General features: G+C 45.4%; 1 protein-coding gene across 6 annotated transcripts in view; it reads right to left on the minus strand.

Annotated features, from left to right (window-relative positions):
- PTK2 (protein tyrosine kinase 2) overlaps nt 1-24,231 on the minus strand; it is a 260,594-nt gene that overhangs the window by 51,660 nt on the left and 184,703 nt on the right. For 5 of the 6 annotated variants that reach the window (XM_035012006.1, XM_035012007.1, XM_035012003.1 and 2 more), the window contains 8 exons: nt 23,213-23,269; nt 20,312-20,409; nt 11,193-11,277; nt 9,911-10,011; nt 8,161-8,276; nt 7,151-7,251; nt 3,824-3,913; nt 842-1,046 (listed from right to left, as the gene is read on the minus strand). In XM_035012006.1, coding sequence (XP_034867897.1) covers nt 842-1,046; nt 3,824-3,913; nt 7,151-7,251; nt 8,161-8,276; nt 9,911-10,011; nt 11,193-11,277; nt 20,312-20,409; nt 23,213-23,269 — 853 coding nt within the window. Of the gene's footprint in view, nt 1-841; nt 1,047-3,823; nt 3,914-7,150; nt 7,252-8,160; nt 8,277-9,910; nt 10,012-11,192; nt 11,278-20,311; nt 20,410-21,494; nt 21,516-23,212; nt 23,270-24,231 lie in introns of all 6 variants that reach the window. The other variant, XM_035012011.1, reaches the window with a different exon arrangement.

A 24,231-nucleotide genomic window follows, 5' to 3' on the forward strand; every position in this document is an offset into this window, starting at 1 on the left:
ATTCGACAACTGTTTGTTGAGCACGTGTTAGATGCCTGCGCCGGGGCCACAGAAGCGGGTAAGACACAGTGATGCCCATGGAGAGCTTAGAGCCCGGCGTGCAAATGAGAAATTCTCCAAGCCAGGTGGCACGGTCAACTCTGTGCAGACACTCTGAGGGGCTCAGCACGCTAACAGGTCCCTGCGTGCTCCCTCGAAGGAACCGGGAGCTACTGGAGGTTTGGGTCTGGCCGTGGCTGGCACAAATCAGGAGCCATGAAATGGCAGCTGCATAGGTCATGTGGATGTTCTGATGACAACAAACAGTAGCATCATAAAGGCGCCAAAGAGTGGCTATCTGTTTGCGGGCAGGGCCGACCAGAGCAGTCCCCTGAAGGAGCTAACATCCGAGCTGGATTCTGAAGACCACAGAAGTGGTTAGCAGCTGGGACAGCTGGGGGAAGGCGTCCCCGGGAGAGAAAACAGCACGTGAGAGATGGCGGGCCATGCCAGGAGAAGCGTAAGCAGTTAGGAGCGTGCTGGAGATGGAGGAGGAGTGGGAGATGGAACTGGATGGGCAACTAGGGACCAGGTTCTCATGGATCTTGTAAGCCATGCTCAGTCAGATGTCAGGGGATGAGAGATCTGATCCTAATCTGGAGTTTCTTAAGATTTTAAGATACAATCTCCTGAGGATTCTAGCAAGGCATAAATAAATGCAAACCAGTTAATAAGTAATTATGTTTGCTGGAGAAGAGGTTAGCCTTAGCCATCCTGATAGAATGACCTCAAACGCTACGACTGCATGGGAGAAGCCGCATGAGCCTGCCCCAGCCCCGGCCCTCACTCCCCCCACTCCTACCTGAGCTGAGCTTTGAGCTCAGTGAACCGGGGCCGCCTGCTGGGGTCATAGGCCCAGCATTTCGTCATAAGGCTGTAGAGGGTAGGAGGGCAATTTGGAGGCATTGGTAATCTCTCCCCATTCTCAATTCGACCGATCACATCATTGTTCTTCACTCCTTGAAAAGGCTTCACACCATGCATCAGTATCTCCCACATACATACACCTGTGAAGTGGGAATGAAAACAGAACTGTGAACTTGGTGGGAAGAGAAGAATGCCCATGTTTCAGGAGTAACTTCATAGCTGGCACAAGAGGACCAGCTGTGTGATTTTGGGCAAATCAGCTAAATAAAGCAGCATTCAATGAACTCTGTTATAAATAAGAATAGCAGTATTAATTTAATATGACGCAAATAATGAAATATTAAGTTATTTCCCAAAAAAACCCCAAGTTTTTCTAAGAGGTTTACTTTTCTAAAAATCCTTAGAAAATGGCCCACCAGGTACAGTGATCCTTCATGGTTTAATGAACCAGTTCAAAACGGGCTGAATGAATTTTCCCTTGCCCTCCACTGCAGTCCAGCCTCCTAATGATTACGGCAGCTGACCTGAAGCCTAACAAAAGAAAATACTAAAATGTAAGCCTTACACCTTTAGAATACTCAGACTCCTTTCACGAGGTAGCCCATTCCTGGCTAGGGTGCACGTCGGCACTGTCATCTAGTTTATGCACAAGTTGGTCAGGGGGTCCCTGCCCCCATGGGCAAGCTCTGGACTCCCTGGGCTGCAGTGGCCCTGCCCACAGACCCCTCACTCACACTCCACCCTTGCAGACCACATGCTTTCTTGGTGTCCTCTGAACAACACCTGAAAGCTCACTTCTAAAGTAAACGAGCGCACGGAGTCTAAGGCGGAGAATGACGACCACATGCTCTGGCTGGTGGGGACAGTGGGTGGCTTCGCATGTCTCGCAGGCTGATCTGGCAGCCTTGCCTCCCCGGCACGCACGCCTTTGCTTGTGCTAGCCTCCCCACACTTAGTGCCCCTTCCCTTCTCTTCTGCACGAGTGCTTCTCTTTCTGTGTGTGTGCCTCCTGCCAGCCCCGGGCAAGCCCCGGCTCGGCCCCCGTCCTCCCTGCACGCCGTGTCACGGGCTTGAGGAGAGGCACCTTGCTTCAGTGTCTTTGGCACCTACAGCGGGGTGTGCCTTAAAGGAAGCAAGGCCCATTATCCTACCAACGTGAACGACATTCTGACGTTTTCTGAATTCTCGTCGTTCCAGAGTGAAGAGTGTATGCCAAAAATAACGCCTTAGTTCTGCATTTCTCGCCAGAAATTATGACATCATTACTAACAACAGCGCCGGGCATCATTTCTCCACACCTTAATAGGTTTCTGGCATCCCCTCTTTGAAATTTACATATATTATCCTTACACCTTACATTTCTTTAAACACTGTACTTGATCAAATCTAAGATGCCGCTGATTATAAAATACAACAGTATTTTTATATGACCAAAAATGGGGGAAAATACTGCAACTAAGTTATGGCACCATCCTCTGTTACCTCTTGGAATTACTTTATTCTTACCAAGGAGCGCTTCCAAACGCATTCAGACAAGGAAGTAACACTGGGATGAACAAAGTCCATACGAGTGCAGGCAAGGAGGCCACGGAAGACACGTCCCCAACTAACACCGACCATAAAATGCCACTGATTGAGGACACCAGTTCCAGAGAAGTTACAATGTGAAAAAACAGGCATCTTAGAATCTTTGAAAACTGAAATTTCCTTGACAGGATAAGCAACTGGCTCTCTGGGTCACACAGCAGATGAGCGAGGTCCTGGGAGGTGAAGCCACGTCAGTCAGACCCCAGAGCCCTTTCTAAACCATGTCACGCTATTTCCTGCTCTGGAGAAAAGTTCCTTCCTTCACCTGTTATCACTTAGGGCACTAGATGAAACCAATAGCAAGTAAACAGAAGAAAAAATAACACATACTTGATGTATGTTATTTTTAATCATCGCGGAAAAAAGGTACATAACCTTATCAGGGCATCTCTCCTGAAGTAGTTTAAAATCTAGCAGAGAACACTCGCACACAAGACTGCCCACAAGATCAATGTGCGAGTGTCATGGCAGAGACAGGAAGTGCAGGGAACACAGAGGAAGGGAGGTTATGTCTGGAAAACACACCAGCTACATAAGGCTTCATGAAGAGGGGACATTTTAGGTGACCCCGAAGGTTAGAATTTCACCCGGGGAGAGGGTGTTAGGACGTGTTCCAGGCGGAAGGAGTGACACCGGAAGAGTGGGGTGGGGAAGGAGTATCATCCATATGGAAAGGGGAGAGTGATTTAAAATTTGATGAAGTAGTTGAAGTAAGTAGCGCCGAATGAGCGAGGGCCACACGGTCATAGTCGAAAGGTACCAGAACAACCGCGGAGCAGGACAGCGACTGACTCGGAGCAGGCGGGAAGGCACAGAGTAGGCGTGAAAACAGATGCCACAGGAGACAAAGGATCAAACTTCCAAGCCTTGAGACAAGTCAGGAAGGAGGCTGGACTCCAGGACAATGAGGAAAACACCACGGTAGGTATTCTGGAGCTGAGAAGCTAGCACAGAACCAGAGGACAGGTCAACCATTTAAAGTCATTCACGCAGAAAGAACGAACGAGATGGCAGAGAGAAAGAGAGGAGAGAAGGAAGGAAAGAGCTAGGACTGCTCCCAGGGAGGAATGCAGAGATGGCACAGGGAGACAGAGAGGCCTGGAGAAGGGAGGGGGATTCAGACAGCGGGACCTCACAGGAGTCACCCCCAAAGCTGGCGCTCCATGTGCGCCCAGTGACTGTCGAATGAACCAAGAGGACATCTCTGAAGGAGCGGTCAGGCAAGGGAAGGCAGATTAGCCTAAATACTCCAAAAAGAGCTAAGGCTAAGTCTGTTTTGTAGAGTATACGAAATGTAATTTAAAAACACAAAACTTTTCAAAATACTCACCAAACATCCATACATCACTAGCTGAGGTAAAACGTCGAAAATTGATGGACTCTGGAGCCATCCACTTAATTGGCAATTTTCCTTTGGAAGCTAGAAGATTAATTTTAGAAAGTGAATTTTCCTTGTTATCTGCTCAAGGATCTAAGTTATAGCTAGCTGGGATTTTTAGTATCAAAACAAAAAGCTTTAAGTATCTGACCCTTTGGACTTTCTGTTTATTTGGAAGAACTACTTTTTGTTTCCTTGGTGTGGCGAGGTCTGGGGTGATCTGGTTAGCCTGTGGCAGGGAAATAAAGCACGGCAGCCCTCCTCCGGGCGGAGAGGCGGGGACGAGCGAGGGCGAGGCAGCCCCGTTAACTGGTGCTCCCAGCTTGCAGCTTGGTTATGCAACAGATCCTGACCCACCAGCTGGGACCTCTGCTGACGACACCCAGTCGCTTCTACAACCACCGAACCACTGTTCCTGGGGGAAATGTGTACATGCACATACACATCTCGCACAGATTATAATCTTAAACCCTGAAAACCAACTCATCCTGGTAGGTTCTATTTTCTTCATAAAACGAGGTTCAGACACGTTAGGTGACTTACCTGAGGCCACCCCACCGCCAGGTGCCCGAGCGGGGGTTCAAGGCCAGAGGGGCTCAAGCTATCCTGCCCCGCCCCCTCCCCCTTCCATCCTCCCGCGGAGACAGGCTCCGGTCCTCCACTGCTCCGTGCATGTGAACACGTGACTATGAAAGCACTGTATGACTTCGGGAGCTACAAATTTTAGCAACCACGCAAAGGCACGAATATGGAATATGTAACGAGGACTGACAACTATACCTTCACTGGTATGTAAAGAGCAGGACAGGCGATGGATGGAATGAAAATGTGTACTTCTTAGGTGAGTCTAAATCGTCCTCCTCTTGAGGTTTAACAGACCTTCCTTCCGTGCGGCAAAGGAAACTCACCACCTCACGGAACATTCCTTCAACTGCTGGCTTACAAGAGGAACAGCCCAGAGTACCTCTCCTCAAGGAGTTCTAATTCTAAAAGCTATGGTACGGGGTGTGACACAGACACTGAGTAAATGCCGGATGCCCTGGGAGCAGAGGAAGCCCACAGCTGAGCGGTGTGTCCGAGAAGGCAGCAGGGGCACGGAGTCCACAGGGGAGGGAGCCCCGGGTCGCGGAGGTGCCTGTGCTCTGCCAGCCTCGTCTGGACTTCCTTCTGTGAGCAACACGTGCCTTTGAGCACCTTCCATCAGGAGACAACTTCATTCGAGTCATTTCTTTTTTCCCACTTAACTTCAAGCACCTTCATGACAAGTGAAGTCAAATCCTTTGTTCAATTCCTTCCAAACAAACTACTCTACACCTGTGTGTGTCCTGAATAAAGCATCCCCAACCTTTTGGGGGTGTTCTCCTGAAGCCTAATGGAATCTGCACTTACTGACCTGAGATGACAACAAATACATGAATTTGTCAACTGCTCATTTTAAATGCTGTCTACGTGATATGAAACCTCAGTCATCAAGCTGTTTGGAGGTCAGCTCTTTACCAGAAGTCCAGAACCTGGACCCGTCAGGGCTTGAGCTGGATAGGAAATGAATTTAAAAACAGCAGAAAGCTGGCTTGGTCATTTTTATGTTAAAGGACTAACTGAAATGAATGAACAACCCAAGAATTCTCCTTTCACAAAGCAGAAAATCTCTGTTAAAATTGTTCCAAGCTGTAGTACACAGAAGACATACGGAAAGAGAACAGTCATAAGCCATGGTATGAAACGAAGGAGACTGGTTTTGTATGTAAAAATCTGGCCTCATTTTGCCACAATATAAGAATTTAAAAAACTGAGAAAGAAACTGGCTCTCAAAAGTGATAGTAAGGGGCGCCTGGGTGGCTCAGATGGTTAAGCGTCTGCCTTCAGCTCAGGTCATGATCTCAGGGTCCTGGGATCGAGCCCCGCATCGGGCTCCCTGCTCCTTGGGAGCCTGCTTCTCCCTCTGCCTCTCTCTCTCTCTCTCTGTCTCTCATGAATAAATAAATAAAATCTTAAAAAAAAAAAAAAGTGGTAGTAAGAATTAGAATATACACTAAGAGCGTAATGTGGATTTGTAATCCAAACCTTAGCTGAGATACTAGGGATATGAACATCTGTTAATAAAAATATTTGTTCAATAATAATTTAAAGAACCAAGTCAAACTGATTCCAAAATTGGCAAAATTAAAGAAGAATCACAGGAGCTGGATTTCAGCTCTAAAACCAATTGATCAAAGTCTCTGGAGTCAGCAGACTGGAGATTTTTCAGTCTGACTGCTTCCACCGAGTCAACGTACCCAGCCCCACTTGTGTGAGGTGTCTATGTTTGCCATCTGAAGAACGTCGGGGCTGATTCCAATTTTTGGCTACTGGAAATAAAGTTGCAATGAACATTCCATATGCAGGTTTTGTGTGAATGTGAGCCTTCATTTCTCTGCGAGGAGTAAGTACCCAGGAGAGTAACTGCTGGGTTGTACGGCAGCTGCACAGTTAACTTCTAAAGGATCCGTGAAACTCTTCCAGAGTGGCTGTACCATTTTACATTCTCACAAGCAATGTTTGAGTAATGCAGTTTCTCTGCATCTTTGCCAGCATTTGGTATTACCACTAGTTTTAATTTTAGCCATTCTGACAAGTGTGCAATGCTACCTTGTTGTGGTCTGAGCCTCTGCCCGGGCTTCTCTGCCCTCCGCGTATCCTCTTCAGTAAAGCCTCTCTGTCCACTGTTTGTCCACGTCGTGTTCCTGGTTTCTGTTTTCCCAGCTGGATTCTGAGAGCTCACTGCACACTGTGGACACTAGTCCTTCGTGGAATAACTTGTGGTTGCAGGCGGGCACTGTGCCTGGCAAACATCCTCCAGGTCTGCACCTTCCCTTTCCACCCTCTTAACAGGGTTTTTTTGCGGAGCTAAAAGTTTTCATTTTGATAAGGTCCCATCTATCAAGTGTTTCTTTTTATGGATCATATTTTTGGTGTCAAGTCTAAGGACCCTTTGTCTAGCCCTAGATCCCAAAGACTTACTCCTATGTTTTTCCTAAAAGTTTTATGGTTTATGTTTTATAATTAAGTCTATGGTCCACTCTGAGTTAATGTGGGGTGAGTCACGCTGAGGTCCATTTTTTGTCTCTGGATGTCTGACTAGTCCAGCCCCATGGATTGAAAAGGCTGTCTTTCTTCTACTGAACTTATTTTATGCCTCTGTCAAAAATCAGCTGAGCTTACTAGGACACAGCTTTTTAAGAAATAAAAAATCATTAAAGATTCTGAGCTTATTGCCTCTTTATTGCTCTGATTCCTTACCTTTGTAATAAGTACTGTCTTCCATATATCGGGATAATCCAAAGTCTCCTAGTTTTACGCAATCATTAGAGGACACCAGAACATTCCGAGCAGCAATGTCCCTGACAAGGAAGAATTTGGGATAAGAAATTTTAATACAAGGAAAAAACAAACCCACAAACTCATCTATATTATATAAAGACATACTGATAGGTACTTTGAAAGACAGCTTATAGACAACACAAACAGATTTATTACACACTGAAAAAAAGACACTCTTATGAGTTAACTTCAAATATATTCCTTCTGGCAGATATTTACTCATTAATACGATAATCAGTATTTTGAATGACAGCAAAGTATACTCTCAAATAACAAATATCTGAGAATAATAAATAAAAAAGGAATTATTACTTTTCATATAATCATATTACCACCTGCATTAACAGACAGACAGGGATGCACGACTGGGATCTGTAACCCTGCTACCACTAAAAGATCTCATCACCTAAAATAAAAGCCATCATCTAGACCCTTGTAAATGATTTTGCTCATGGAATTTATTTTCATGCTGGATAATAAAGTAGTGGGCAAACTGTAAGGGCTTTCCCTTGCATTCAAACTAAGGACCCGGATAAGAAATAGAAATTCCACAGAATGCCACAGATGTCACTCATGACCCTCTGGGGCCTGGGGCATTCCCAGGACAGTGTCTGTCTTAGTCTACATGCTCACTGCTCTAGGACCGTGTACAGTCTCTCAACAGCATTTGCAGAAGAGAGAACTGGCCTGAGAGCAAACCAATGTTTCCATGTGAGGAAAACCCTCTAACTGTGCGTACAAACAGGCCACGAGTCTTCCCTGGGCTGGGACAGGTGCTGCCTGACTTTCCAGTACCGTCTACATACGACAGAGTCCAGCAGTACAAAGAGTCACAGGGCACAGTGAGTGTCTCCTCCCTCCGGTTTCCCCGCTACCACCCCCTTCCCCTGTCCAGAGGGCAGCTTACCAGCTTTATGACTGGATCTTACCTGTGCACAAATCTTTTGCTCTCCAGATACGCGAGAGCTGTACTAAGCTGATAGGCATATAGGATCAAAGACGCTAGGTCCAAACTGTACTTCCTCACTTGCAGAAATGACCTCAGCTTTTGGAACAGTGACCAAGATAAAAAAGAATTAGTGACAGAGAACAGAAATCAACAGCAAAGGAGCTGCATTCAACAATGCTGCCCATTTCCACACTTTTATGAGAATGGCTTCAATTCTCCCCTAAAACAAAGGGGCAGAATGAAACATACTAGCTCAGAAATTATGATTAATTGTTCTTTATTTGAATCCTACTATAAAACTGAAATCTTCATGACTGCAGACAAATTTCTGAAAAAATACAGAAAGATGCTGCCAGGAAATGAATAGAAGTGTGAACTACCGTTAGATTAAGAGTTAGGGGGACAAACAGACGGAGTTAGCCCTCACACGGCCAGCACGCCTGCACCCCACACTTCGCTGTATCCCAGGCAGGTACGAGGAGGAAGGGGAGGCAAGAAGTTCTCCCATCCTCCTCCAGGAAGTTTTGGGTACAGAAAGGTGTTGGTATTTACCCCACGGGGCTTATCAGTCCTATTACTATTGTCACGATCAGTTCAGCTAAATGCTAGCATGGCAAAGGAAGACAGACGATTGAACTCTAATTCTACAAAATCTATACATAAAGGAGAAAGTTTTAGTAATAAGTTTAAGCCAGGAAAACTGGCAAATTCTCCAAAAGCAAAAGTAGAAAAATACTGTGAACAAAAAATGTATGTAAGCACTCTGTTTGATTTGGAAAGGTGGGGCAGAGGAAGAAGAGATGTTGTAAAGACCTGAAGTCATTTCATCCAGAAACTAGGTTATCAAGCACAGAGGAGAGCAGCGGGGAGCCCGCAGGGGGAGGGAGGCAGAGGTTGTCATGCAGAGGTGCAAGGACCCAAACTGCTCTCGGCTGCTAAGCAGAACCCCCAAATCTCCACAAAAAGCAAAACTGTGTTTGATGTCCTTTAAAATTAGAGAAGAAATGTAACTAATGTTTCAGGCTAAATTACTGAGCTTTAGTACCAGTAAGTGAAGTGTAGACACCTGGAAAACTGACTTGTGTTCATCCGCAAGCATGCAGGCTACAGCGTGGCCCGGAGAACAGGTGCTGGGCCCCGCCGGCCCTGCCGAGGGTCTGATCCGCCAGGCCTGGGCGAGGGCCCAAGAATCTGGCTTCTAACAAGTTTCCAGGTGATGGTGACACCCTAAGTAAGGAATTTCTGTGTTCTGGAGAGAGTCAAATAAGGAGAGCTGTCCACATGTGTTACTCACATTTTCAAAAGAAACTGTGACTAGTATCAGTTGGTCTGAAAGACACCATAAAATGAATTCTCAAGCAGAGTAAGTTACTGCAGATTTACGTAAACGCAGCATTAATTTATCTGAGTTCCGTTAAGAGTGCCTCTTTCATCCTTGGATCCCTGGGCTAGCGGTAGGCAGCAGCACCAGAGAGGAAGAAAGCACCACTTGGTCAACACTGCCTTCAGGACTGAGTTAGGGCATGGCTTGGGAATTTAACCAGGAAGACGCTAGTGTCTCTGAGCCCAAACCACAGGGTACCCTTCACACACTCCCCTTTCTTAAACAAAGGACACCAAACACCCAGGGTGGTCTGAACGAACGCCAAGCACAAGACTATCGTTTCGTTGACACTGTGACAAACGGGCTGGCAGTTGCCCTGCCAGGCCCGGTCCGAGGATCAGGGTACCTCTCCCAGCGTGCACAGCTCCATGATTATCCAGACAGGGTTCTCCGTGATGACACCAATCAGCTTCACAATGTGAGGGTGGTCAAACTGACGCATTGTTACTAGGGAAAAACAGTTGTCCCCGGTTATTCTTCTGATAGAGTAGTAGGTAAGGGGGACTGATGTACTCTGTGTTTTCTTGGCCTAGGCGCTCTGTAGAAATAAACTAGTTGAGGCAGAAGTCATTGCCAGGATTTGTCTCGTCCTTAAGATACCGGATACAGAGATACAGGAACAGGATTAAAGACAGACTTTTTTCTTTTGATGAAAGTACAATACAATTTTGAGGAAAATGATACTGATCAAGTCAATATGACTTACTCTATGACTTACTAATTTATTGGACTGCTGGGTGGTAAATATTTCCTGAAATGGAGGGTAGAAAGCATTTGTTCCATGTCCATGTAATGAAGGACACCGAGATTCAATCACATGACCAGTGTCCCCTGAGCGCCTCTCATGGGTTCAGTGCTATGCTGGGCACTGGGCCTGAGCAGTGAGCACAGCAGACAGGGTCCTAGCCCCGTGGAGCTTAAAGCCTAGAGAGGGGCAATACTAACTTCTAGGCAGTGTTTATTTAGTTTCAAATACTTAGGAAGGAGAAAACGTGGTCCTGTGACAAAGCCTCCTGAGGAAAAACTACTCTAAGCGCACGGTCAGATGTGGAAGCAGGAAGGACATCCCAGACTGAGGGCAGGTGGAGATGTGTACAAGCAGGACGGGGTCCTGGCTCTCCACGAGTGTGCACTCAGCAGAGAGCAGCTACCCACGCACGGCCCTCCCCGCAGTCTCACCCCGCACGTGTGAGCGGAGAGCCGAAGGGCAGCACTGCACAGAGGCGGGGCACCCGGCCCGGTCCCGGCTCTCTCCCTGGTCTGTGAGCTCCCTCACGTGGGGACCGTGTCTGTCCTGCTCACCCCCAACTCTAGGGCCTGCTGGCACCCGGGCTGGACTCATTTCTACATCTGCCCAGTCCCAGTGCCAGGATGCTCAACCGCACGGTGCCGAAGGAGACGGGGACAGTAAATCTGTCCACGCTCACACCCCAAACATCGTGGCTTACCTGGCGCAACGTGTGGGTATGAGCCTCTGCAGATACAGGCATTAATTTGCAAGGCAAGACAGTAACTGCCGTTGTCACAGACAAGCCAGAATATTATTTTTCTTACTTCTTCAGAGACAGCTTGTATGTCACAGATAAAAAAAGTCACATGGAGTTCCACAGAAATGTCTAGAAACTTACAGGCTTCTTGAAGGAATTTCTCTCTCACGCTGTCCGAAGTACAGTTTTTACATGTTTTAATTGCAACCGCCAAAGCTGGATTCTCCTGTGTTAGGGAAATTTCAGAATCACACACACATGCAAAAAGAGCTTCTCTTTATGAATCAATGGGCACGTTCATGAAAAGCTGTGTGTTTGGCAACTATGTGGATTCTGGACCAGACAGAATCAGAACTGAAAATCTCAAGAGAGGAACACTTCAAATACTCTACAAAATCCCCAGAAAAAAAGTCCAGGCACGTTAACATGTTGTAGGTAATTCATTCACTCATTGTGCCACAAACATTCACTTCCTGCTACGTGCCAGGCAGCCTTCCAGATGCTCAGGATACATCACTGAACAAAAGGCAGCGAAGTTCCCTGTTCTGCTCAAGGTTACCTTCCCACTAAGAACTGACAACACACACAAGAAACCAGCTGATCACAGGGTACCTTAGAGGGTAGCAGTGCTGTGGACAAGGAAGGAGCGTGTCAGGATATGTGAGGCAGAGACCAGGACGGAAAAACCAAAGGAGGGAGGGAGGGACTGGCCGAGAGCTGGCCAGGGGCACAGCCGGGGTCATGGATGCTCTGGGACCTGAGGGCTGGTGTGGTGACAGGCTGGCGGCTGGGACAAGCTTGGGGCAGGGTGGGGTGCTGAGACGCTGAGTTCAGGTTTCTGGTGAGACAAAGGGAAGAGGCAGCTCAGCTAGAACTAGGACGCGAGGGGCATGAGATGGCAGCGAGCCAGCGTGGCACACAGGAGAGCGGGGAAGGAGAATCTGGGTGGAGTTCAGGGTCAGATTCGGGCTGGAGGAGATCCTCAGGGCCGGGGGCATGAGCACGGCACCCGGGCACACTGCAGCGCTGGAGGTCAGGGAGAAGGGCAGACACACAGCAGACTAACAGGGTGACCGGCAAGGTGGAGAGAAACCAAGAAGGCGTGTGGACCTGCTTGCCCGAGAAGCTGATACTTTCTTGAACGAGTTCAAAAGACAGAGCTTAAGAAAGACAAGAAATGAGGTCATTCCAAGCCTTGATGGAATACCATGCATGATTATAATTAGCAACTTAATTGCTTATCTTATCCTTGGCTCTATGTTGTCTTTGCCAGAACCACATATTCTTCACACTGGAGATTTTCGTAAGGTGCCTCGCATTCTGTTAAGGAGGCAGGAGAGAGGAGGAGGACAGGACGGAAGAGAAAGAAGCAGGAGAACGTGGCGAACGGACACCCTTACCAGAGGATCCCGAGAGGGGAGGAGGACAGACGAAGGAGCCATCACACAGGTGTGAGGAGCATTCAGCCACGAGGCCCCAGAGGAGGGCTGTATAGTCTTGCTGTCTTTAGTTTTCTCAGTAGGTTTTGAACCTTTCTGTCCTTTTTGTAAATTATCTCACTGGGCCTACAGGTTATCTGTAAGAGAGCCTGACAAGGTACAGAGGGGTCCAGGATACCCATCTTATAGACAGGTCAGCAAAGGCTGACAGGTTCAGCGGCTTGCCCAAGGTCGTCCTGCTGTAAGTGGCATGTCCCCTCTGCAACAGGGGCCGGGGGGCAGAGTATATGTGACGAGCAGCAGTGGGGGGCAACAGCTCGGGATGGATGTCACAAGACCCGACTCTGAAGCGGTGCCCACGCTAGATTCTCGAGTGTTGATGAAGCCTGGATTTGCCAAGGTCTCTCAGAAGAGTCCTTGCTACTGGATCGTGAGTCTCTGTCCATGTCAACAGCAGCCTCAGGCAGAAAAGACTGGCCAGGAGGACAGTGGGAAGACAAGACATTGCTTCCTGTCTCCTCAGGGCGGGAACATCCCAGGGCTCAATCCCAGGGCCAGCTCGATTCGAGGCGACCTCACTGAGCACCAAGTCCTACCTCTACACTGACTTCCAAATTCTCTCTCCAGTCCTCACTTCGTCTTTCAGCCCAGACTGATATCCAACCCTCCCATGCCCTGTCTTGACGAGGATGTAGCAAAGTTACTTTAAACTTGATACGACCTAAACAAGACTCCAGATATCCCACTATGATGTTTCGTTTTATGTGTCAAGGTGACTGGGCCACAGCGTGTCCAGATATTTGGTCAAGCATATTCTGAGTGTTTCTGGATGGATTTAACACACAAACTGATAGCCTGAGTGAAGCAGGTTGCCCTCCCTAATATGGTGGGCCTCATCTGATCAGCTGAAGGCCTGAATAGAACAAAAAGCCGATCCTCTCCTAAATAAGAGGAAATTCCTCCTGCCCAATTACCTTTGAGCTGGGACACTGCTTTCTTTCCTCCCCTTTGGACTACACCTGCACTGGTTATGTTGGGTCTCAGGCCTTCAGACACAGACCGGAAGTAAGAAACCACCAGCTCTCCAGGTCTCTAGATGGCCAGCTGCAGATCTGAGGAGCATCAGCTTCCAGGATCGCATGAGCCAATTCCCAACACATCTGTCTTGAAGGCACCGCACCCACAGCTTAGGGCTTCTGTTTTCCTGGGGAGCCCTCACTAAGATACCCACCACCAGACGCGTTTCCTCCTTAGCCTTCTCCACCTCACTCGAGACACGAAGTCACACAGATGCTTAAGGTCAACAACCTAGCGGTCAGTTCTGATTCCTCAGTTTCCCTCAGCTCCCACAGATCCAACAATCCAGGAGCAAGACCGGTGTTTCCTACCTACAGCGTGCATCCGGAATCTGCCCACCCGGCCTCTGCCACTGCTGTTGGCTCACTCACTGGCTCCACCACCCCATCACCACCTCGCCCCAAAGCTCCTTTCCTAGCGGCAATGTGTGCCCTTCTGCACCCAGTCTCCCCGAGGCACCTCCTGTCCCCAGGACACTGGAGAAAAAGCCCAGCCCTCTGCCGTGGCCCCCCCAGGGTCCCTCTTTACTCAGAACTCTCACACCCAGCCTTATTTTCTATGCTCCAACATCATTTCCCGTGGCTGCCCTTCTTGTCCTGCCTGACTGGAAAGCTCTTCCCCCGGGAAGCTGCGCTGAGATCCTTGGTCAAACCGTCCCGTCTAAAACAGCACGCAGCCGCCTGCCCTGCACTCTAGCTCCCTGCCGCTCTGCACAACCCTCACCACAAGCTCCAAGCACAGAACTGTCTGCGCCACAGGCCTCTCAGGTTATTGCAATGTCACTATTCTACACATTTTTATTATATGTTACAATATACACATAATGTACATTGTCACTTACATCATTACTACTTCCCATCACTGAAATGTAAGTTTCAAGACAGAGGTACCTTGTTGTCTTGTTTGCCAAGAAGTTCCCCTTACAACAGTACTGAATTCACAGTAGGTGCTCAATACGTATCTGCAGAGTCAATGAACGCTATTAAAACCTTTCTTTTGAATGCAGATGCCATTTACAAGTTAGCTGTGGTATATCTTAAGAATACCTTAAACTGTATTAATTTTAGATTTCACACTAGTTGCACACCATATGATTCCAGAATACTAAACATTTTCAAACAAGAGAAATAGAAACAGCAAAATGACTCTGACACAGATGTGGGGCACTTTCTTAACCTGCAGAGGAGGCATGCCTGCATGCAGGATTCCAGGTGGTAATGGTGGCCTGGTCCCTGCAGGACAGTCACTGCTACCAAGAGTGTCTGTCTGCTGAATGTCCGGGCTTAGAGCCTTCTTAGAAGCGCTAGCCATACGCCTCGCTAAGATGTAACTACTCTGCTTTGAATGAGTCAGTCTTTGTCTTCCTCAACTAGATGGTGAACTTCTTTAGGACCAGGACCATGAATTCTACCTCCATCTAAACACAGGGCCAATTGGTATAATCTAGAAATGACACGGAATGTCCTTTTTAACAGGAATTCTGAATAACAACAACAGAAACTTCTGTAAGACTACAAAACCATCATCAATCCTGTGAATTCATACTCAAATATTGTCCATGATGCTTTAAGCAAGACAGTCTGAAGACATGCAAAAAAAGTACTGCTCTCTAAAACTCAGAGTTTCAAATGGATGCTGGACCTAAGATTCCGCAGGGAGCACGTATATAAAGGGCCGTATGTGAACAGAACCAGGGTCTCGTCATCTGTCCACGGGAGTAGCCCTTGTGGCTGTCGGCCCCCAAACTGGACAGCAGAAGCCTGGGGAATGCTGAGCATCAGAGGGGCTGGTCACAGAGATCAGAATGTTGGAGAAGTCAGTTCAAAGTGAGCAAGACCAGAACCTAAGCAAAGTTGGTTTCTTGTTTTCGTTTTTTTGCCTAAAAAACCTTTAAAAAGAGGCAGATTCAAACATAGCTGGGTTATTGGTCAAGGTGTGACTTTAAAAAACCTTTAAAATACAAGCAATATTTAGGGGAGAGAGAGGTCTATTCTTTTCTTTAAAAAAAAAAAAATTATTTATTTATTTGAGAGAGTGAGAATGAGAGAGAAAGAGTACATGAGAGGGGGGAGGGTCAGAGGGAGAAGCAGACTCCCTGCCGAGCAGGGAGCCCAATGTGGGACTCGATCCCGGGACTCCAGGATCATGACCTGAGCCGAAGGCAGTCGCCTAACCAACTGAGCCACCCAGGTGCCCGAGAGGTCTTTTCAATGTCCCTGAAAATACCACACTGTCGTCCAATATGCCTCCATAAAAGATATGATTAGGCTCTGAATTATTAACAACCAGTGGACCTTTAAGAGACTTAAATAAATCCAGAGAAGGGCTATTCTGGGATTCATTAAGAGAAAAAGAGATTTAAAAGCAGATTTTTTAAGGCTAAGATAATAATGATGAAAGAATGTGCAAGTGATCAGCAGAGGTTCAAATAATAAGACAGAAGCCCGATCACCCTGCCAAATGAAGGCAACAGTGCGTGTGAACGAGCCTCTGCATTGGCTCTGAGAATGAACTCCAGGTCGCCATGTGTAGCCCACCCGACCCCGTCTCCTCTCCTTCCGTGGCCCTCCCCGCACACACCACTGCGGCCACACTGGCCTCCTGTGGACTGCTCCCTTCTTGCTTCAGGGCTCTGCTGCGGGTCACCTATCAGAAGGCCTTCTTCTACCATCTCACGGGGAGAGCACCCCAACCTCCTCTTGCCCGTGCTTTTTTCTCAGAGCATTTTTTCCCTGCTCGACATTCAGTGTATTTGTTTTTGTCTGTTCCTTTCTGTCTCAGAGAGATTTAAGTTCCGTGAGAGCAGAAATTGTGCCTGTTTTGTTCATTTTCATGTCCCCACCACTTCGCTGTCACATGGTAGGTGACGGAGGAATTGTTGCTGAAATAATTACTGGAGTCTCCAGTGGCAGGTTCCTGGCCGTGACATGTGTGCTGAGCTGCAGTCTGATGGATTAGTAAAAATCCTTGAAGAAATGTTACTTATCTTATAGAACACTAAAGAACATAATCTGGAAAAAGGACTTAATAGGAGCCCCAAGAAATGAGTAGATTCCTTTGCACTATAAAATTAGACACCCACATTAAAAACAAAATAAACACTCACGTACAACATATATCAGGAAGATACTCAACAAAAAGTGTGAACCCTGGTATTTTTCTGGGGGCTGGGACTCATTCAACAAATATTTAATAAACACTAGACAATGGATATTAAAAAAAATGTTCTCTTGTATTTTCACAACTGAAATGGATTATTTTATTTATTTATTTTTTAGATTTTTATTTATTTGACAGAGACACAGTGAGAGAGGGAACACAAGCAGGTGGAGTGGGCGAGGGAGAAGCAGGCCTCCCGCTGAGCAGGGAGTCCGATATGGGGCTCGATCCCAGAACCCTGGGATCATGACCTGAGCCGAAGGCAGACGCTTAATGACTGAGCCACCCAGGCGCCGCTGGATTAGTTATTTTAAAAATGCATGAAATCAAGCCCATGAACCCCGCCATTATCTGTGTGGTCCTGGTAAGTCACTGAATTCTAGAGACTGCAAGGAGCTCTGAGGGTACCGAGTTCAACTACCAAGAAGCTGCACCTCCCTCCCATCTCATGTGGGTGTAGCCAAGTCTAAGAGTTAGGAAGTCTTTTTTTTTTTTTATGATAAATACTTTATTGTCTTAAATATCAAATGTTTTACACATCACTTTTTCTTCAGAAAGTTCCTATTAAAAAAAGAAAAATAAAGTGTTTCAATTATTTAGGGCTGACTTAACATTTCAGTATGTGACAAAAAACTCAAACCCAAATGCATCTAGTTCACTCAGCTGCAGACAGGTCCTATGTCCAGCCCCTAAACCAAGGGCACAGTGCAGCCAACTGTGGGATTCCTGAGTTTGGTTCTCTTAAGTTCTCAGAGTTTTCCCAACTCTCAAAACCAAAGCACTATGGGAGTGACTAAGCTATTGGCAAGCCTATTTTGCCAATCCGCCTAGTTTTTTAAAGATTCAGTAGTCTCAAAGCTCAAAGAAAAGTCAGAAAAGCAAAACACAAGCAATTGCAAGAACAAAGGGGAAAAGAAGGGTTTCTATTTGCTAAGATTTGCCAAATATGGCTACAAAACTGGTAAACAAACCTTACTTGAGAGTGAAGGCCATTAGCCCAACTTGCCATGAAGACGAGATTCTGAATAAAAATGAGCAAATCAATTTTCATTGTAGGTGCACAGTGAAGAAAGCAATATAATCCGTATGTTCAACTGCTCTGAGTGCATCACTATTTCAAAAGGATGATCGCAAGAATAGAGAATGGAATATAATCATTCAGAGAGAAAGGTCTCAGATAGGAGGCATACACTCAGAAAGCTATGGGGCCTTTAGGGAAAGAAAAAAAGTCTGGTCAGCATCAGGTAATGTCAGGCTGAAGGAATCTGGAAAATCTGGAAACCAACTGGCTGATCTGACTGCCTCTGACAGGAGATTGAGAGAGGTCTCCTGAGTTAGGAAGTCTTTGAGTAACCTTAGATCCAGGGCTTTTTCTACTACATTTTGCCCCAAAGAACAGAGTTAGGAGAATTAGGACGATAACACAGAGTAAAACAACAACAACAACAACTAAAGAGAAGTTAACAGCTAGAAATACATAATAAATGATAGAATTGTCTATAAGTACAAAGGCAGAGGCTTTCAAAACTGAAGTTTTAAAAAATGGAACCTCTGATTTGCTTAGTGACATTGGTGGCAATTGTCTGTTGTTCCTGACAGAAACAAAAAACAAAAAAAGCCCCTTTAGCTCTTTGGTTACAAAAGTAACGATCACTATGTCACTAGTGCACGTAAGAAGGACGTGAAAAAGTGACAGATACGGAGTTACTACGGAAAAATGCCATTTGCAGTTTCCAAAGCAGGGGGGACACAGAAGGTCAATCATCTGTGTTACTACAGACCTTCCTTAACTCAAGATGGAGTTATGTCTGGATAAACCCACCATAAGTTGAAAACACCCTAAGCTGAAAGTGCGTGTGATACACCTAACCTCCCAAACAACACAGCTGAGCCGCACCCACCTTACCCATGCGTGGAAGTGTTCACACGGGCCTGCAGTTGGGCAGAACCATTTCACACAAAGTGTATTTTATAACGAAGTGTTGACAGCTCATGCAATTTACTGAATCCTCTACGGAAACTGACAAACAGAACGGCCGTGTGGGCACGGAATGGTTGTCCGTCTGTCGGTGATGGGCCCTCACGATCGCGGCCGCCACCCTGCATAAGGACAGGGGATGTGTGTACCCCTGGCCTTCAACAGGATCCAAGTTCAAAATTCCAAGTATGGTTTCTACTGCATGCAAGTCGCTTTTGCACCATCACAAAGTCGAAAAACTGTAAGCTGAACCATCCTTAAGTACAACCACTGTAAGTTGGGGACAGTCTGTACACTCTTATTAGCGCCATCTGTGTACAGCTGTTACTATTCTAGTTAAAAAAGTTTCTTGGGCAAGTATGTACTATTATTTTATCTCTCTCTTTTTTTAAAGTAGGCTCCATGCTAGGTCTGGAGCCCAATGTGGGGCTGGAACTCACAACCCTGAGATCAAGGCCTGAGCTGAAATCGAGTGGGACATTTAACCAACTGAGCCACCCTCTATTTTAAAATGCTGCTTTAAAATTACTGATCTAATAAAAACACATACGATAACCAGTGCTGGTAGGGATGCAGAGAAATGGGCACCCTTACCCGCTGCTGCTCAGAATGGAAATGGACAGCTTCTTTGGAGACAGTCTGGCAGTTAGTCAAAGAGTGGAACAGTTACCACGTGACCCAGGAATTCCACTCCCAGGTATCTACTCAAGAGAACTGAAAACCACTCACACACAAACTGTACAGGAGTGTTCACAGGGGCATTACTCGTAACAGCTAAGACATGGTAACACCCCAAATGACCATCAATGGGAAAACGGACAAAAAGTGGTCTATCCATACGATCGAATGTTATTTAGCAGTGACAAGAAATGAAATCCTGATACACGCTACAATGTGGATGACCCCTGAAAACATGCCAACTGGAAGAACCCATCATGAAAGGCCACATATCATATGAGTCCACTGACATGAAACACCCCAAACAGGCTAATCTACAGAGGCAGAAAGCAGATGAGTGGTTGCCAGGGGCTGGGGGGAAGGTGATATGGGAGTGACTGCTAATGGATGTGGGGACTTCCTTCTGGGGCAAAGAAAATGTTCTAGAATGGACTGGGCAGTGGACTGTACAGCTCTAGCAATATTCTAAGAAAACCACTGAATTTTATGTTTTAAAGAAGTGAATTTTACAGTATGTGATTTATACCTCAAGAAAGCTCTTTTTAAAGAAAAAATTTTAAAAATGTGTTGATCTCTTTTGGAGGGCAGTTTGGGGCAAACGAATATTCTTTTCTTTAGGACGCAGGTAAGCAGGAATACCGGCCACCTGCTGTTGACGTTGGTCATCTATCTGTCGATTCTGTGCAATGGAACAATCACTGGGGAATCTGTTACTGAGGAGAGAGGCTGAGAGATTAAAATGAATAAAAGACAGACCCAGCCCTCTAAGAGCTTAGTGTGCCATTTTTCTGTTTCTGAATATAGCAAGTAGGCGGACATGTATGACGAGCTTTGTAAAAGACAAGCTCAAAGAACTGAGGACTCATGAAGACAAACAAGAGGCAACAGTCAAAAGTAGCTCAGGTTTCTGGTCGCCGCAGAGGACTTACTGGGCTCATATAGATGCCTTGATGGACGTCTCCAAACTGGCCTTCCCCAATGCACCGTCCAAGCTCGATTCTTTCTCTCTGAATCTCATAATCCCTGGCTGCAAAACACGATATATGTAAGTACAATATTCCCAATGTCAGAATTACACTTGACGCGCTTTTCGTTTCGTTATCATCCATGAGTACAAATCGCACTGGTGGCACATCATTCTATGAAAATGCTTTAAACAGAGTGGAATTCTCTTAAACGGTATTTTTAAAGGAATTACATAAACTGTTACGGCATTGCGTGAACTACCAAGACCACGTGAGTTCTAGTAAAGGTAGATTTTTCATATTTTTAATGTCGATTTAGTTTATATCTGATAGTTTTCTAAACAGTTTCTCCAAGCAGTATTATACGCTTATGTAATCAGTGCTATTAGTTTAAGTATTAATATATGAAAGGCTAAAAAACACAGTTATTTAAAGCAATTATTTAACAAATAACTGGTTTGAAAATATGGAGGCAACAAAAAAACTGTCACGAGAAACTTTGTTTTAAAAGTTTAAGAGTTTTCCACTTTCTTATGATCCTATCTATATTATTCACAGAGCTAAAAGAGTTTAAAGAGGTCACTTCTAAAAACTAATTTCAAAATCAGGTGGCTTGGAGTCAAGGCTGAACATATCACATTATACATGGGGAGTATTTTATATTTTTGAGAGCATTTGCCTCCAATTAATGTATTACGTTGTTGTGATTCTATACAAAACCAATTATTTAGTAGGCTGCTGAGGCACACGGAGGTAAAATACCCATTAGAAACCTCGTCAATCGATTCTAATCCAATTAACCATTTAGCATTTTGATTTCCTCCAGCCGGGAAACCTGTCTGCACAACCCACACTGTGCGCACTCCATTAGTGTAGCCGCCAACGGAATAAAGCGATAGCCAAATATTTCCAAATCTCTCCCTGGTTTATAAAATTCTAAACCGTACAGAAAAATCCAACCCAAATTTTAGATGGTTCTTTTCCTCTTTAAAATCACTTTAGCTAGTAGTTCCATTGGTTTAACAGCATGAATAAACCAATGGAAAGTAGTTCAAAGATAAAAGTTAACTGAAAACTGAAACATCCCACATCATTCCATAGGTTGCAATTGCAAGCAAATGCAGTTATTTTAAAGGAATCCTGTTACCTTCATCTATTCCATAGCTTTCTGTATTGCAATTAAGGGAGAAAAAAATTGAAGACCTTGCTTAGAAATAACTAATAGCAATTAGGTTAACAACAACAAACTCCAAGAGTACATTTCAACATTTACTTTGCTAAATATTTTAACAACAAACACCAGTTAAAAAAAAAAAAAAAAAAAGAGGACTAGACACAAGCAAACTGAATCTCCTCAAATTATCTCGATGTGACGTCAACAATGCTTTTCAATCTCCATCTCGTAAATTCCTGCATGATGACTCATTTTTGTGGGGTCTGGACCTTTACTACTCAACACTGAATAGTAAGTACACAAATACAAATTTGGATAGTCTGCAGGGATGTATAAATGACTAAATGGCTAACCTAAATTTAAGCATTTTCCATGTTGCTACTGCAAGTCAAAATGCCCAGGTTCCCCTCTTCCTTCTGTTTTGAACCACTCTCTAACACAAGAGCTCTTACAAGGGGATTCAGGGTGCACCCGGGATAATGCAGGCCTGATGCTGGTAATGCCTCTTAATCTAAATGAGAGCATCTTTCAAAATAGTTACACAACAGGGTAAATAAAGTACCCAAAACACGTATTTTACAAATATGTACGGCTCTACTGAAATCAGGACCTCAGATGTTGAATTATTAAGGCCTCTGAGGCTGTACAGTAGACTCATAATTGGGCCTCTTTAAGAGGGAGGTTTAAAACGTTTTTTTTTTAAAGATTTTATTTATTTATGTGACAGAGAGAGACACAGTGAGAGAGGGAACACAAGCAGGGGGAGTGGGAGAGGGAGAAGCCGGCTTCCTGTGGAGCAGGGATCCTGATGCGGGGCTCGATCCCAGGACCCCGGGATCATGACCTGAGCCGAAGGCAGATGCTCAACGACTGAGCCACCCAGGCGCCCAGTTTAAAACATTTTTTTAAAATTAAAAAAAAAAAAAAAAATTTTTTTTAAGTAAACCCTATGCCACACGTGGGGCTTGAACGCAAGACTCTGAGATCAAGAGTCACGTGCTTGAGTCAGCCAGGCGTCCCTACAACATTTTTTTTAATGTGAATGAAATTTCAAGTGTGTCTCCAATCCAAGATCTGGGACTATATCCTTCAGTATGAGATCTGGGGCTTCCAGGTTCTCTGCAGTCAAGAAGCAGCACATAACAGAGAGAAGCAGATGCTGGCGTTCCTAGGCGGCAGGAAGGGCCTAACTGAAGCCTCTCCCTCTCCACACCTCCCACCCTGAGCTGCAGGGACCGGCTGCACTGGGGGTGTGGGAAGCTCTTTGTAACTGGTAGTCAAGGACAATAAAGAACAAAGCTTCAAAGGGGAAATGCAATTCACTGAATATGCGTATTCAAAGAAGTGAATAGACGTGTATATATTTATTTAACTTTAAATAATACAATCATCTACAGAGAGGATATTCTGTCACCAATAAAGGTTGTATTACCATAGAGTCAGAAAACAAGATTACGAAAAACCTGTAACTAAGCAGACTTACTACAGATATTTGAGCTTTAGGTTTCTGACTTCAGACTTAGCCAAATATGAAATAGAATTCTAAAGGTTGAAGAGAGTATTTCTGTCATGCCCTCAATAAGCTATTAAAAATAGTTCTAAAAAACAATACCTAAAACTTTTAAATGTGAGATATTTAAAAGTTAAATACTGTCAAATCTGAAAGAGAACAAAATCAGAAGCATACTTACTTGAGGGCATGGTGTAGGTGTCTTCTTCGTCTATAATCTCAGCATAATCATCTGTTTCTGTAGGAAAGGAAGCAGATATGTTGGAAGAGGTTAAATATTTGACCTCCTGGCCTTTAAGAGAATTAGAAAACGCAAAATGAGCTGCCTAAATCCTCTACTATGCCAACATATTCTTAAAACACTATCCCCCAATTTTTGCTCACACATGAGTCATTTATGGAAATAAAAGTGACATCATGGTACAGTCTGCTATAACACACAGACTTGTTTCTCGGGGAGTACACAACGCTGGCACAGAGAGCCCTTGTGAAGAACGGAAAGACGTGGAGCATCTACGACCAGGACTCAAAGCCCCCCATCTGTACCGACTGCAAAACTCTCCCTGGACTGCACCAAATTCATGTTTAAACCCACACTTCGGTCTCCTGGGATTTCCCCAAACAAGACTGGTATCTCAAAAACCAAGAATCTGCCATTATTCATAACTAGACTCTAGAGCAGAAGCTGAAGGCTGGCCTCTTGGAAAACAAAAATGACGGCCTGACTGTTGAGGAGATTAAGTGGGTAACGTATTTCGTTTGTTCAGGGTGGGAGCAGCCCAGGAATTTATCTCCTGTCACTTTGCACCCAGATGTCTGAAGAGTACACATTAATGTCAAAAGGGTAAAAGATCTAACAAAAAGAATGAAATGACAAGAAACAGCATATTAAAATGAGTTCTTTTCTGAGGCGGTGTCAGGGAGTTGCGGGGTCCCCACTACCCCTTTCAGTAATACGCTGACTTAGACGCCCACCTCCATCAATGGGGAAACTATTTTGACGAAAACAACCCTCACTTGGACAACGATTATGCTGACTTACGCCCTGCCTGTTTTTCTGTAACGAGGAAAAGCTTTAGCTGCTCCTCGTGTACGGATTTAAGCTGCTGACCCAGGAGAGGAGGGGCAGTACTCCCTGAATTATCTTTGAGAAGAGCTCTTCAAAGAGAAAATCTGCCCAAGCATCCACCTCTAACCCCA

The sequence above is a fragment of the Mirounga leonina genome, unplaced genomic scaffold (assembly GCF_011800145.1).
Source record: "Mirounga leonina isolate KUSES-001 unplaced genomic scaffold, KU_Mleo_1.0 Mir_165, whole genome shotgun sequence".
In the NCBI taxonomy this organism is placed as follows: domain Eukaryota; kingdom Metazoa; phylum Chordata; class Mammalia; order Carnivora; family Phocidae; genus Mirounga; species Mirounga leonina.